Source organism: Hylaeus volcanicus, chromosome 5 (genome assembly GCF_026283585.1).
Source record: "Hylaeus volcanicus isolate JK05 chromosome 5, UHH_iyHylVolc1.0_haploid, whole genome shotgun sequence".
Taxonomy (NCBI): Eukaryota; Metazoa; Arthropoda; class Insecta; order Hymenoptera; family Colletidae; genus Hylaeus; species Hylaeus volcanicus.
In genome coordinates, this window is record NC_071980.1 from 479,677 (window position 1) to 496,726 (window position 17,050).

Genomic DNA, 17,050 nt, shown 5'->3' on the forward strand with positions numbered 1-17,050 from the left:
ATAGTTCATTTCATCATTTCCCTGTAACATTTTTATTCAATTATGAATGTGGTTCGAAAGAATTAAGAACATGTTTACAAATGATAATTGTAATATGAAATCTTATCTTCGTACATTAATGTAATATTAATATTTGTATATATAAAAATATCATGTTCATTGGTATCTAATGGATTAATATCGACTAACTATATCTTGATTATGGATTATTAGAATTGACATTGAATTGACATGAATTACTAAAAGTAACAGCTTAAATAACATAAATACACCAGTAAGTTTTATAGAAGAGCAATGCGAATTGAATTAAATTAAATCTTAAGTTTTATACCTATGATTAGAACAATATATATTTACATACATATACATATTACATACATAATTTCATTTAATGCATTGAATGGTTAAAGTAATTTTTTTACTGTAATTTAGAAAAAGAAATCTTTTTGTCTAAATATTTGTTCATGCTACTCGAGTTTGTTTTTTTTAAATAAATACTTAACGTTCCTAACCCAAGTTATGCTACATATTTAAAAATATAAGTAGTAAAATGACAATAAAAAACAATTCCTTTTAATCATTAATTATTAATATTATTCAAGAAATAAATCATATTATAGGAACAAATTTATAGAACGCGAAGAAATTAATTACAATTTATTACGTTAGGAAATTCGTAAAACATTAAATATGAAACAGACTTTATTATTAAATTTTTACTTTATGTACTATTTTTTAACTCTGCAATGATTTGTTTGGTAAAAATCTAAACACGTGTGCATATTCTCGTCAATTTGTACTCATCATAAATACCAATATATATTTGTTTAATACTGTTATAATTGGCAAATTAATCGTATTTTTAGAATGACGAACAGGAAGTTAACTAACATTTACCTTGTGTTGATTTTAAAGAAACGAGAAGTATCGATAATTGAAATCGATATTGCGGACTTTTAAAAAAATCGGCAAGTAGGATGTCCTTTGGAAGGGATGAGAGACTGTGGTCGAGAGGTTCACATCAAAATGGCCGCATTTTAGTCTACAGACGATTTTTCTTTACTGTTTGCCAATAGCCGTGTAAAGGGCCTGGCAGTGTTCCCTAAAGTAGCAGATCTGTTTCGCTGGAAATTTTACTATTGAATAACGTGAAAATTTTCGTGAAATAGAACAAACTTTGGTAAGAAAATACGACGCATAGTTCCGCTGCCAAATAGCCGGGCCAAGCCCATTGTCTATTGACTAGTTCAGACGAAGAAAAGATATTTCTCTCTCTTGATCAACGTCATTATATTCCTTTCTTGTAAACTAACTTTTTCAATTCTTTTCATAACGTGGATAATGCAATGCTCATTTGCAACTACTGTCAAATAGATTTCAAACTTAAGTTATTGTTTTTAAAATTGTAAAATTATTTTTCGTGTATTAATTTACGTTAAGTAATGTAGTCTATTTGTGAAAGAAAACGACTATTGCTAACATTATTATTACTGGTCATTACTTGCTAAGTCTAAATCTTGTTTATATTCGGTATTTGTTATTATCTTTGTATAAATAAACATTTAACTTTTATTTGAAAACATCCATATAAAAAAAGAAATTTGTTGTAAATGAACCATACAAGGTTAACCAATGTATAGATTCTTTTGCTTCAAATATACTTTTGTCTTATCTAATGTCTTTTTTAATTTTAGGTTTTGCACAATATCTTATAAGATGTTACGTCACCAACATCATACAATGCAAAACCAACTTAGAGATCATAATAGGTTTGTGATGACTCTTTTATTATATGTAATATAATTACATACTCAAAATTCTATGCACATTTTGTTGTTACTACAAGCAATTTTATGCTATCATCTTCCAATAGAATGGGAGGTCCGATGCGTCCTATGCAGCAGGCAAACATGGCCCCTTTACATCAGCCGCAGCATCCATTACCGCATCGGAATCCACATCAACAAATACTGTCCATGCCCCCCCCATCAACAACACATTCATCACATGCAACATCCTGGACCACCGCATGGAAATCCACGACAACCGATGTTGATGGGCATGAATGCACATAATACAAATGGTAACATTAACGGAATTTGAATCATCTTTTACATATCGACAACGTACTCTTAGAAATGCATTTCATTTCAGGCACTGTGGTTAGTGTCAGTCTAAAAGACCAAGCAAACACTGTCTCTGTGACTCTACAAAATCCAAATGTTCAAACACCACCGTATCCGCAACAACAAAATAATCAACAGAATCCTCCTCCGCAACACATGCAACAACAACAAAATATGGAACAAAATAAGTCATCCACAAATGAAAGCAACAATGGAGAGTCCAGAGATCAGAGTCCTTCTACTCAAAATCATGTCAACGCGACTGATTCAGCTTTGGCAAACATGAAAGAAAAGACCCCGATGTGCTTATTGAATGAATTAGCACGGTTTAATAAGATTCAGCATCAATATAGATTGACTAATGAACAAGGACCAGCGCACAAAAAACGATTCACGGTAACACTGAAGCTTGGGGAGGAGGAATATGTCGCTGAGGGTCCCAGTATTAAAAAAGCACAGCATAGTGCTGCGACCGAAGCATTAACGCGAACCTGGTATCAACGACCTCCACCGAAACCTACTAAGGCAATGAGAGTTGGACATCCAGGAAAATGTTTCAGCGGTTCTGGGAACTTGCCTCCAACGGTCGAATTAAACGCTTTGGCTATGAAGAGAGGAGAACCTACTGTTTACACTTTTAGAAAAGCTCCACCAGCAGGGATACAGAAATATGTTCCGGGTTTAGACCTTTTTCCTCGAATATACAATCCGCGTTTACCTACGTTGACTCGTGGTGGTTACCTCGTAGAACCTCAATTGTATCTAGTATCCTTGAAGGTAGGGGAACGTGAATTTATTGGTAAAGGACTGACAGGTCAAGCAGCACGACATGACGCAGCTAGTAAAGCTTTAGAGGAGTTACGTCAATTACCATTACCGGAAGAAGTGGCAAACACTTGTAATACTGGTGAAAATGGTGCATTAGGTGAAGCTAAAGATCCTATTGCTGAGTTAAAGAGTCCTGTATCGTTAGTTCACGAGAAAGCATTAAAACGTGGTTTACCTGTTAGTTTTGAAGTTGTATCGGAAATTGGGAAACCCCACATTAGGACATTCAGAACAAAATGCACAGTTGGAGATAAAGTCACATTAGGCGAAGGACCATCAAAGAAAGTATCAAAAAGACATGCGGCAGAATTTATGTTGGAAGAACTTAATCTTTTGCCTCCATTGACCGAAACTATACAAAATCGCCCGCTGCGAGTCAAACGCAAACCACCAGCAACAAAGAAAAAGTCACGAAACTTGATAAAAGTTTATCAGGAACCACGTTCTGAATCGGAAGTTGCGGAAGAAGTGAATCCAGTTTCACGATTGGTTCAGATACAGCAAGCTAAACGAGAAAAGGAACCCGTTTATAATTTAATAGAAGAAAAGGGTACACCTAGGCGAAGGGAATTCGTTATGGAGGTTACTATGGGACAACATTCAGCGCAAGGAATGGGTCCTAATAAGAAGCTAGCCAAAAGAGCTGCGGCAGAAGCTCTTTTAACGCAATTAGGTTACAGTAAGCCACAGCGACAGCCTACAAAGCCATCAATAAAAACAGGAGAAAGCGAGAACACTGAAACAAAACCTAGGAAGGTCACTTTCTTAGAAGATGAGCAGATTAATGAAGCTCAACCTCATCCAGTAGGAGGAACTATTGGGCGTCAGTTAGTACCTGGAATTTTATTAGTCGATGGAGGCCAAGAATCTAAATTAAGTAGTGGACCCAGTGTGGAAATTGTTGCTGAAGAATTACGAGGGCAACAACAAAACCCAGCCACAGTTTCTCCCAAAGATCAGTTGAAATATCTCTCTCAGTTATTTAACTTCAACGTGGAATTCAGTGACTTTCCTAAGGTAGTCATCGATATTAACAATTTGTTATAACTATGGAAAATTAAATCAGTGTAAAATAAGAAATTGAATAGTATGCTTCGTATAATTAATGTTTTGTATATTAATTTCAGCCAGCAGCAGTAAATAAGGAATATCTCTCACTTGTAACGTTAAGTACAGATCCACCGCAAGTTTGTTATGGCAATGGGCCGACAAGGAGTGCGAGTCGTAATCAAGCGGCATTGAAAGCTTTGTGTACTTTAAGTAAGCTGGGCCTCGACAATGCATCTAATTCGCAAACGATAAAGGATAAAGGTGCGTCTGGAGATGGAATACACATTAGCATTCAAGTTAAGAACAATATAATGGATGGAACTATTGATAAGTAATTATATAATAATATTTAAGACTTACGTATTATAAGTTCAATTTATGTTGCCATTTTAAGGCATTGCAAAGGAAAACTAACTTATAGACTTTCACGTAGTCATTGATGAGAATCAGATATGTTTGAAAATGATTCGAGTAAGACGAGTGATTTCATTATAGGTTTAACATTAATATCAACGTTAATGTTAAACCTTAATACTTTGAACTGTATCGTAAATTTTTAAGATTAACGATTTGATTGAATTTTTCTTCGTTTATTTTATAAAGGGGCACAAATATTAGTGTTTCGTGTATATTATTATTATTATTACTACTACTATTATTATCATTAATGTTATATGCTTTTAGTATTTCTCATTATGTATCAAGATTGCAAGGTTTTGTTTTTATTAGTATGTACGTTGTTTTTACGTAATCTTTCTAAATTATTTTTACGTAGTCCTAATCGTACATTCTATTTTTATTAATGTATTTGTATATATTACAGTTGTTGAATGAACTAATCGGTGGGAAAATAGCTCTCCTCAATCTCTATCTGGGCCTTATTACATGGTAACTTCAAACGTTGAATCACCAATGACTCAGTCTTCGCACATTACGCCATTGCTTCTTTAACTTCATGGATCGCGTATTTTGAAGATCAATAGCTTTTTATGGAGGATCAATCTTTTGCAGTGCCTTAATCGCACCAGAAAACTGCTCAAGCACCAGTAACTAAGAAGTCATTGATGAGAGTACAGAAAAATGTCTTTCTTTTAGAAGCGGAGACATCTGATCAGTCGTAACAGTCTTCGATAGACTCCTATGATGATTACAAAGCGTAAAGCTTGCGCATACTATTGCGTATGGAGTATTTAATTTAAATCATTTTTCTACGCTTAAAGAGTACACAGTAGTACCTTTGGAAAAGAATTATTGGTGCTTGATCAAGATTGTGATCCTAACAGTGAACATCGATTATGTCATATTTATTATAACTTCATTGATAGGACCACAATCAAGTAACATAAATTGTTAAACATCGTAATTGAACGAAAATGGTCATTCTCCAAAGAATCGTGGTTTATGATCAAAGAAATATTGTAGACACGTTAAGTGAAGAAACTATTGAAATCTGAGATAAAATGCGGCCATCTCTTAATTTTTTTTATTTAATCCTTGGCTTTCTCATTCTTCGCGAATAGAATGTCTATTATGTCGTATTACCTGATATGAGCGCATGTAAACGAGTAAATCATTTTCATACAAAATTCTTTAAATGTTTTGTTGATCAAAGCGGAATCTTTATTAATGATTATTTTGACATTGTATATAACTATTGGTATGTAAAAAGAAATGCATTTTTTCAAAATGAAATTCGTCTAGAATCTTCGAAAAGTTACGTCTCTCCAATCGAATAATCAAATAGAAGAAGATTGCAAAAATTGTAAAGCCATTGATTCTCATTTTCTATTAAATTAATAGTATGATAGTACTACAACAATTATAAATGACAGTATTAATTAGAAAGAAATAGTAAAGCTTTGGAAATTCATTGGGGACTCGAACTTTCTCGACTTTTCTACGAGTTTCCGTTTAAATCTTGAAAATTGAAGAAAGGTAATGTGATATATTCATATTATTGCCCCAATTTGCTTTTTGGTGGGGCCTAGAAGCACTCTGGGGTTATATTCGTGTTTTGCAAGGTATTGAGAAGTAAAGGACATTCAAATTTTCATACATCCGTTATCTAATAAAAGAATAAAAAATGATTTTGGATGTATTGGAAATTGTAGTTGAAAATGGTAATAATCAAAATTTGTTCCGTTGCGTCATGATTATTAAAGAAATACGTTTGATTTAAGCTTAAGGAAATAACGTATCAACATTCTTGAAACGACGTTGTAAATTTTGTCTTATTACCGAAAATTAAAAAAAAAAATAGTATAATAATGAATCAAGGTAATAGTCTTAATCGTAACTCTGTTTAATAAACAAAGAAGAAGACTACGATACCACTTTTTTCGTCGAAGACTTATCTTGCATTCATTATTCCCATTAAATTATTCAAAAAATGTCTCGAATGATATTCGGTCATTAAAAAAAAAAGGGAAAAAAACGAAAAAAAAACATAAGCAAAGCGGTATTGTTAAATTTCGGTAATACGATTGGTTTTCCATAATTTGTAATACGCTGCGTGTTACGAAGATAGGAAAAAAGAACTATTACCTATGCGATTTACAATACTTTTTTCTTTCAGATAACCTTTCGTAATGCGCGATAATACCTTCCGAAATAATTTATAGGTCGCTCGAGGACGAGTTAATGAATGTTCCTTTTGCTGAGATATCGCTTCATAGGTGGGCCTTTCTTCTTCACGTGGGATTCATTGTTGCGAATAAAAGAATACGAGGGAAAAGATTAGCGATAGCCTCTCCTTCTTTTGCATAATTTTTGTCAGCAAATGAAAAAAAAACAACACGAATCCTATGAAAGCATACCCCTATCGCAGGACCTATTTTATTCGCGTAAACTATAATACAATAGTTAGTCGTAACAATAAGCGAATAAAGTATTAATTACTAAGATGTACGAAGTGGAAGTATCTCGATGGAATGCGAAGATAAATCCGATTCCAAGAGATAATCCGAATACAGTAGAATAAAAGGTCACATTCTAAACGTTCATTTTACAAACAATGCTTTCCTTTCAAATCTGTAACTATCGGGCAGTTACTATAGCGATACCGAAAACTGCGTATTTAATTGTAATTGAACTGAAAATTACCGATTAGTAGCAACGTATGTATATTTTTTTTGTTTGTTTTAGTTATTAATACGTAAAATGCACAAGAATTGAATCACGTATATAATATTTTAAAGGACTATAGCAGTTTAATGTCTATGTTTAATGAGTCAAATGTTAAATTTTGATAGGTTTGTACCGATAGTTAGAGATAATTTCAGTGGAAGCAAACGAAAACACAAATAAATTGTCAAAATATTCCCGTCAAAAGATTTAAATCACTCTCAATCTAATTTCGTAATTCCGTACGTATCTACATTTATCAAAAATAATGAGATCATCCTTTTTTCCACGAACAAAACGTAAAGGAGATCTTGATTCTCGATTGTTTTTTATATTAATGCATGGAAAATGAAAATTGCTCTTAAAACGAGTTAGTCAATTTGTTTCTCTTGTTCGTTCCTTAAAAGAGTACCGTCGCAAAATATGATTTTTAGTAACATTGATCAAAAAGCGAACGATCTTAACGGAAAATTAAGAAGTAGAATTATGGCAGTAGAGATTTTACACTGATAGTTTTTTTATGCCGACAGATCGTTAATTCCGTTAAAGAACAAAAAAAAACATTTAATACATAGATGTCTACTGCTTATTTAAACTTTATTGGTTTGTATTTGACATCAATAAACGATTGTAAAAACGTTAACATTTACATTACTTTTATCTTTTGCGTAAAAATCCATGGACAAATTTTTAAAATAATATTTATTTTTAGTACAGTTTAGTACAAAGTCGATAAGTTTGAAATCGATAAACGTGAAACAATCGATCGATGTTCGATTCCGCTATACATCTAATAGCAACATTGATCAAACACAAATTTTTATAGGTTATGCTCATTGATAATGTTATTTAGAGACTAAAATTCCTTAATGAAAATGTTAATTTGAAATAGAAATGTTTTTTGTTTATTGGACAATGTCATGCATGTTAATTTACGGTTTCGAGAAGAGAATGATTTGAGATATGTAACATTTCGGTGGATGTCAGTGTTATAAAAATGAATGGAGGTTAAGTTGTCAACGCCGAGAAGTATACGAAATTTCTTAAATTCTTCAAGCGCATGTTTTCAATAATAATAAGTTGTTGGAGGAAAATTAAATAAAATTTAGGGAGAAATCGTAAACAAGAGAACATGTTTAAGAATACTTTTCAAAGTGGATTTCTATCGATCTTATATAGTATCGGTAGTAAGCCTTTGCAGATTTGGGATAAAAAAGTACGGAACGGACATATAAAACGAATTACGGATAACGATATACAAAGTTTAGTATTGGAAATATTGGGTAGTAACGTTAGTACTACATATATCACATGTCCAGCAGACCCCAGAAAAACGTTGGGTATAAAATTGCCATTTCTGGTGATGATTATTAAGAATTTAAAAAAATACTTCACGTTTGAAGTCCAGGTAAGACTCTTACTTTAATTATTCAATTATAATATTATACATTATTAAACAACAATCTGTTACAAATTCTTCGCTTTAGGTAATTGATGACAAGAATGTTCGGCGTAGATTTCGAGCTAGTAATTATCAATCTACAACTAGAGTGAAACCATTTATTTGTACAATGCCAATGAGATTGGACGATGGATGGAATCAAATTCAATTTAACTTAGCTGATTTTACTAGACGTGCATATGGAACAAATTATGTGGAAACGTTAAGAGTTCAGATTCATGCAAATTGTAGAATACGAAGAGTATATTTTTCTGATAGATTATATTCCGAAGACGAATTACCCGCAGAATTTAAGTTATTCTTGCCAATTCAGAATAAAGCAAAATGTTAAATTAGCTGAAATTTAATAATACTTTACAAGATTTTTAAACATAAAGTAATAATCCATTATTAATCATAAATTAATCGATTTTGTGATACTGATTTTCATTTAACATTTATTTAATAAATATATCATTTTTACTTTGACAAATCTTTTTTTGCATGTCACGATACTAATAGTAACACGACAATGTTTGAGAAAAAATGATACTGCATTAATGTATATATTACATGAAATACATAAAAATGATTCCTTTCATAGTTGTATGCAATTTATATTTACTTAATTGTTTGTGAGCTTAACTGCTGTATTCTGAGTAAAATAAACCTAACATGTATTAATTAATCATTTTTAGAAATTTGATACCATTATTAATTTGGTCGGTAATTTAATTTTCTTAGAGTAAAGAAGAATTTAGAAAAATAAAAAAGTCAAGTTCATAAAATATATAGAGACGATTATAAAAAATATTTATTAGTTATGCATTTAGAAAAGTGGAATCGAGTATTAAATAACAACTAAACCCATACGTACATCGGAATCTGCTGAAGACAAGATAGCGTTCATATGTACTCGAGGCGCGTACATTAATTGCTAATTATTAAGTATTGATTTTTTTAAATGGGGCCGTAACATATCCAAGGGGGAGGCTGTTCGTTCGCAAGTATCTGGAACTATTTTCCGCACGGACAAAAACGTCCACATTTATCCCTCCCTCCAAGCGCGTAGTAATACACGAGTGAACAAATGGCGGGAAACTTTGGAAAAATTGTCATTAATTTGGAGGATATCAAGCAACTTCCGACGAATAATATCGATCGAGATCTATTTCTAATGATACGAGTTTGCGAATCTATTAAAAGAAAGAATCTAACAGAGAGTCGCATAATGGCGAAGGTAGAAAATGGAAAAATACAAACGAATGGGTGAGAGAAGATGGCGGACCAATTAAGAGTACCGCGCTGATACATTTTATTCTTTATTTGTAGCAAGGGGTAGTATTTTAGGAATGCGTATCCAACTATTTCACGAGAAATCCTTAATTATGGAGTAAACAGCTAGAGATTGCAATAAAAATTACGTAGCCATCCGTAACGGTAATATCGTTTAATACGAGCGAGATCCATAAATAAAACAATTGGTTATATACATATGTTTTTCAAATCGACGAATGCTATTATATATTTTGTATTGAGCACTCGTTTCGGGAGAGAGACGCCGACGCCCGGCGCCGACGTCGTTTTTAAAGCGTCAACGTTGTGCCGGAGTAATCTCACCCAATCCGGGCGACTCATAAGTAAAAAAAAATCGTTAGAATAATCAACCCTCTCCGACAAGCTGGCAGGTCGTAAAAATGCATCGGTGAAAAGTTTTATTGCCGAAACTTTTCGACGTTTTTCATCGAGGTGCTAAGATAACGAAACAGAGAGGGGGGTGGGAAAATATAATAGTAAGCAATGAATTTAACGTTGTGAAACGTGAAATCGTTTAACGTAATATTTTTAATTTGTGATTGTTTATAATATATAAATCGGTGGAAAGAGACAAGGTTTCGTTCGTGTGAGTGATACCTTGCTCATTTTGTTTCTTTCTTTTTGAAATGGGTACGGCGGGTCGCGATTTTGAGCGCGATCGGGAGGACAAGCTCCACTGTCGAATTTGTGCTAGTGACATACCAAGAAACGATGGGGTCCACATTTTCGCCGAGGATGGTAGACGGCACTACCTGCAGACCAAAATACGAAAATATCTGTACATCTTGGTGAGTCTAACCGCGGCTCCATGCGAATTACCGCGATCATCGTTATGTGTGCGCTTGCATCTATACACTTGAATTAACGCTTGTGTCTCGATATTTTTTCGAAATATCAACGGCACTATCATCAATCGTATCCCATTTTCGCCATTTTCCATACACGTGACAAACAATTGCTACACTTACGTGCGTTTAAAGTTGAAATACGGGAACGTCTGTCATATTTGAAAATCTAACAGTATCTCACACGTGATGAAAATTACAAATGCTACATATATTACAAACAAACGAGTATACCTACAACCTACAATATAATTCATTCGAAAAGAATTATTATTATAATAATAAGTGGATCAATTAATTAATTAAATATAAATTTTTTATACAAAATAACTCGAGATAACTTATAATATTATTTCACGAAATGTCTAACGTTATTTCGAAATATTGATACTCATATTTATTAATTGTGAAAGATTTACAAACCAACTACTTTCCGAGAACAGCATTATTACGGTCGACGAAAAAATGCATTTTAGCAAGCGACATGTTAATCAAATTTTATGCGTACCTGTGAATTAACGAAATAATTAACTTAATCGAAATTAATATCGAATGTACATTTCGAAATAAGGTGTTCGAAGAATTCGTTATTATAGAATGCAAAAATATTAAAACATTAGCATTTTATTGATTACAATAAGTATACTGTATGCGCTATACGACTAGCGCATCTATAAATATAATTCGGTATAACAAAATACTCATAAACAATAAGTGAGGTTTTTTTGAAATTAACGATACACGAAACATTTTGTATACTATAAATACATTACGATCAAATATTATTTTCAATTACAATTGAAAAATTTCATTGTTGACATAGGCAATAAAATTAATTTTTATTCTGTATAAAAGTTGTGTTACGAGAGGAAGGTTGTTAGATCTCTATTTAGAAATTTTAAAAAATTAGCCTTTGCTTCTTAATTCATTCAATAATTACCATTTATTATTTATCACTTTTTCATGAGTACTATAAATAAAATATTAATTACATTGTAGGTGTCTACAGAAGATAAGTTATCAAAGATGGTATGCGCTACATGCATTAAGAGATTAGAAAACATTCATCGTTTTGCAATGATGGCATATAGAACACAAGAGAAATTAAAATTGCAATTATATAACACGACAGACAATACAAGTGCTGAGCAAGATGTAGAATTGCAAAGTATTAAAGATGCGCAGGATGCAACAAAGAAGATGGAAGATCGGGGCCTATTACATACAATATTAACAAAAGTAAATTATAATTATTATGAATTTTATGTTACTTAACAGATATACATTCAACTTATGTTACTTTACAGGGTGCGATAGAAATTCTGACCGAAGGTGAACCATTGGGACCATCGGAGCTAATATCACAGGATGATAAATGCCCTACTCCGAGTATGGAAGAAATGGAAGTCAAAGTAGATCCAATGTTATTTTTACAATGTGGTATGGAACAGTCAGAATCGGAAAGTTCTGAGGAATCGGATACAGAAGAAAAAATAACAAGAGTAGATACACCGGAACCATTACCGTTAATGAATAAGTAAGACTATTTACGTTAGTATTAATGATCTAAAAAGATAGTATATTTTTTAAATTAGATACATTTCCCGTAGAATTGAAAAAATAAAAAAAGAGATAAGGGATGATAATAATGATAGATCACACGAAGATGACGAATTTGTTTCTAATGTATCGTCAAAACCCCACGAATGTACGATATGTGCTAGATCCTTTATATCTCAAATTGGTCTACAAAATCACTTATGGTCTCATTTGCCTAAAGATAAACGACTCGATGGAAAGCCTATTCTAAGATCTCAACAAGTATATTCTACAAACGGTGTGCTTCACATGAATACTGACAGCAACTCGTCTGGAAATTTCATCTGTCCAATTTGTAGTAAAAAAATTTCTACTAAGGGAAATCTAAAAGTGCATTTGGAAACACATCGGCCTAAAGGAAAGTATGGTTGTGATATATGTGGTAGAATGTAAGTATTTGTATCAAAGAATTAATATTACTGTACAAAGCTACATCAAGTCAAATAAATAAGAATAAAGCCATTAATTATTTTTTCAGTTTTAAAACACAGTCAAATTTATTCAGACACAAAGAATACCATGGTGGGATACAATTTCCATGCAATGTATGCGGAAGAGTTTATCCAACGAATTCTACGCTACGAGCTCACAGTATAACACATTCGGATTTGAGACCACACGCGTGTCCTCTTTGTGATAAAACGTTTAAAAGAAATCAGGATTTGAAATTTCATATAAATCAACATACAGGTGCGAGACCGTATCAATGTCCATATTGTCCAAAAGCTTTTGCAAGTTCCGGGAACTGTTTTTCACATCGTAAAAGAATGCATCCTCGAGAAGTACATCGGGACAGACAAAGAGCGGCCGATTTGATGAGATGAACCATGGGTAGTCAATACGAAGAATGGTTGTAGTGGAAAGTAATTATTTGTGGAATGATCGTGATAGCTATTATGAAGAGAACGAGCTTTAGTTTTGAATATGGTGCTATCGAGAAAAGCAACAGAAATTTGTATGCTTTAATTGAATTGTTTACAGTTAGTGTTAGGTATATTATTGTTACTAACAGGCACTTAGTTGTTTGTTCTTATGCCGTTACTAGGCCTTTACACAGAATAGAAACAAACGAATATATTTTTTTTAATTTTTTATCTTATCAATGTTGCTGGACGTATACTTCCATTGTTGTTGATGAATTTAGTAATTATTATTTATTGACTCGTACATAGTACAAGTGATAATAATAATAGGTTTTAAACTTTCTAGTTAAAGTAAGAAATTTGTATTTTTTACTCCTTTATCTACATTTAACTTGTATACATTTTCTTCTTCACCTTTGAAGGTAGAGATTACAATTAGACCGCCCTTAATACAATTTCTTAGAAACGATTTTACAGTAATATAATACTTGAATTAAAACGAGCATCATTGATAGCATGATGCCGGCAACACCATTAAATTCAAGTGGAGTATTATTCAAATAATTCCACGTTGCTACAAATTGACCCATCGGTAACGAAAACAATAAAACATAATGTTCTAAAAGTATGATTTGTATAGAAGAAAGTAACGATTGTTCGGTAGTGAAAGAAGTTAGTAAAATACAATGTAACTGTGATTTTTATAAATCGATAGTATCTTTCAAATACAACAGTTAATTCGTATTCCGGTGGGTTAAGTACTATTTAAACTTGGTATTGTAGCTATCTACGAAAAAAAGGAAATAGTAGCAGTACAATTGAAAATGTAATATTATTCATTTGCACTTATCTTTTGTAATCGTAAACTAGGCGTTGAACGTAATATTTTTAAACAGCGTGTATTTAGCATTTTTCAAAAAACAAAAGGTACAAAGGTTTGAACATTGATATCATTTTATATTTATTTAACAGTTTGTTTCCTTGTTATAACAAAAGGTAAATAAACTCGAGCGAAGACGAAGGTTCTAAACAAAAAAAAAAAAAACATTATTTTGTTCATATAAAGAGCTGTTCAACAGCAATTATTTCATAAGATGATAATTATATGAAAAGGTGAAAGTGACCAAAAGAAAAGAACGGAAAGAAAGAAACATTCGTGAAAATGGACATTTTGTAGTTTGAGGCATATTTTTAACGCAAACGTGAACATCATCATTGAGTAACGTTAAGACTGTATACGAACATTCTGTGTCAAATTAGAATAAAATGTAAATGTAAGAATAGTATACGATATCAATGGCCATATTGTCATAAAAGATGAGTCTAGTTTATTCAAATGCAGTATTAATAAATTAACTATAAAACAATGTAGAAGCCGTAGCTGACGTTACAAACGATTATAATAGTATTCTTTTAAGCTGGATTAACGATTAAAGTAAATGTTAACTAAAGTCTGAGTAGTTTTAGGGAAATTATAGATAAGTTTAGAGGAGTCATGTAATTGTAGAAATCATAGTCCGTGCTTCCGTATATTGTACACATTTGCACATGCGTTAGATAGTACAGGAAGAAGGGATGAAACATGCAAAAAAATGTTCAACAATTGATGCGTAACAAATACGTATCTAGGGCTTACACCAGGAAAACTGTGTAAATACGTTGCTACATTAGCGTAGTAAGGTGACCAAGCTTTCGTCTCGTTGAAGATGAAAATGAAATCAGTCGTAAAAAGAAACGGAAGTTGTATCGTAAATTTATTTATCAGAATATCTCCTCCGATTTAATCATACACGAATAATTTAAATTTACTTTTCAACGAAACTTTTAATTGAAACGTTATATTATTATTACTTTGTTGTTAAATAGCGATCGACTCAACATTCGAACAACGTGATAACTTCGATGTATGATCAATGGTCACCCTGGCTTATTAGAAATATAATCGTATATTTTAAGATTACGTTTTTGCGGACGCTTGCCAGTTATATAGTTACGTAGATAAAGATAATCGGGTAATCGTATATCCTTGAAAATAATCAATTTTTGATAATGTGAAAAGAAAAAAATGAGATCAGCCACGATCTTACTCTAAAGGCTCAATTTTTACACCTAGTTCTTAGAGCAAGGATGAGCAAATTATTCCCCCCCCCCCCCCTGCCGGTAACCAGTCGGTCCTCTCACGTAGTTCTGATTACTCCTGATTCAGATCCAAAGACTGCCGAATATGTTGCTTCCAAAATTTGTTATACGTATTAGTACAATGCATATCATCGTACCAATTAAACAAAAAATACATTTTTAGTTAATATCACGTGTACGTTATTTTGAATTCGCTAAATTTTAGATAACCTTTCGCCTTTAGATAGCCTTTTTAAATATATTTGCTCAGCTCTTGCTGCAAAGAGTCAAAAATTGAGTATTTTTCTAACGTCCACACACCGAAGGCGACTAGTATATAACTAGCGATTAAAAATATCTCAGAAGTGCCAGTAACGCAGTAAATTAACGTAGTGTATTTCAACAGACAATTACTGGATGATTACTTGTAGATTGGAGGTATGAGTTATCGATAATATCAATTGTGACACTTAATAAAAATGATTGTATAAAAAGTTGGTCTTGTTACTGATTGTTCTTTTCAATTCGTGCCCTTGAAAAAAATTTGCCCTTCCTAATAAGAGTGTTTCTTTGACATTAAACGAATTGTTTAGCGAATGTGTGATTATGCCAATTTATCATTTTAAAAAATATATTATATAATATTAATCTTAGTACCTGTGGCGCCATCGGTGGCAAAACGCCCAAGATTCGAGCGAAAATAGTTTCCACTAATTCTGTAAGATGGCGCCACCAGCATCTTTCATAAATTATTTTTTATTTGTTATAAATGCATAATAAATACGACTTTTTGCTTTATAACGCTACAATATAGTAGTTAATATGGAAAAATTTCTCATTTTTACGAATAATTATTCAATGGAACAATAATTATCGACTCTGTAGTTGGTGGCGCCATCTAGCTACAACGGTAGGAACTATTTTTACTAGAAACTTGAGCGATTTGCCACCGATGGCGCCACTGGTACTAAACCAGTATATTAGTATAGGTGAGTGCGTGTTTGCTATCTATCAGGGCGAAAAGTTTGTATGGAAACTCATTCGCTGACAGTGCGGGATGTATTCAACGATGACTGGTGATAGTCGATGATACTTTTTTGTCTCATTGATAAGCCGGTTGGTTGGCAGACAGAACCAGCGACTGTATTTTATCTTATTAATCAATTAACAGACGGAATGTCGGTCGACTCAGGATTCTTAGGAACATATTCACGGAATATGTTATCAGTTGTCGCGTTCTTAAACAATGACTGCGATAATTAGCTTGACTCTTTCGTTAGAGGTACAGTATGTACCAGACACAAGACATGAGTCAGCGCTCAAGATAGTATGCCTTAAACTCCTTTTCCTCCCGTTGAATTTAATCGAGAGAAATTAGATGTTTGAACGAACTGCGGTCGCCTACCTACTCCAATTCTGTGTATTCTAATTGTAAAACAAAGTTCCTCGAACTGGGTCTTACAAGTCAGTGGAGGTATGGAGCACTATTAGCACTCACAGGAAAAAGAGTATACTATATCGTGCAACATAAAAAATGCTTTCCATAATATATCATTCTTATTATAACGAAAAATATTAAAAAATTTACCTTTCTTCGCTAATATAACTTTGAATAAATTCATAGAAAAGCTAGAACGAACTGCTTACAAGTCAAGCCTCCCGTTTTATCTGTTATCGTTTGTTCTCATATCTCGTAAAGTTTACATCTTACTCTGCGAGATGTGCTTTGCAGTTCAAAGT

At 32.6% G+C, this 17,050-nt stretch overlaps 3 protein-coding genes across 4 annotated transcripts; all 3 read left to right on the forward strand.

Moving 5' to 3' along the window:
• Positions 1-997: 997 nt before the first annotated feature.
• LOC128876743 (double-stranded RNA-binding protein Staufen homolog 2) lies at positions 998-6,449 on the forward strand. Its single transcript, XM_054123351.1, is given in 6 exon segments — positions 998-1,180; positions 1,695-1,769; positions 1,874-1,979; positions 1,981-2,083; positions 2,155-3,971; positions 4,082-6,449. Coding segments are annotated over 5 exon segments (2,337 nt in total). The 5' UTR covers positions 998-1,180; positions 1,695-1,716; the 3' UTR covers positions 4,340-6,449.
• Positions 6,450-6,768: 319 nt separating this feature from the next.
• Positions 6,769-9,257, forward strand: LOC128876763 (cilia- and flagella-associated protein 20). Its single transcript, XM_054123404.1, has 2 exons — positions 6,769-8,535; positions 8,615-9,257. Exons 1-2 carry the CDS (start codon positions 8,260-8,262, stop codon positions 8,918-8,920), a joined length of 582 nt encoding a protein of 193 aa, XP_053979379.1. The 5' UTR covers positions 6,769-8,259; the 3' UTR covers positions 8,921-9,257.
• Positions 9,258-9,381: 124 nt separating this feature from the next.
• LOC128876751 (zinc finger protein 433-like) lies at positions 9,382-14,279 on the forward strand. 2 transcript variants are annotated; one of them, XM_054123384.1, is made up of 5 exons: positions 9,382-10,673; positions 11,730-11,969; positions 12,038-12,267; positions 12,326-12,718; positions 12,808-14,279. In XM_054123384.1, exons 1-5 carry the CDS (start codon positions 10,512-10,514, stop codon positions 13,151-13,153), a joined length of 1,371 nt encoding a protein of 456 aa, XP_053979359.1. In that variant the 5' UTR covers positions 9,382-10,511; the 3' UTR covers positions 13,154-14,279. The 2 variants fall into 2 exon arrangements, with proteins under 2 accessions (XP_053979359.1, XP_053979361.1); XM_054123386.1 differs by having other exon boundaries at positions 12,341-12,718.
• The last annotated feature ends 2,771 nt before the right edge of the window (positions 14,280-17,050 follow it).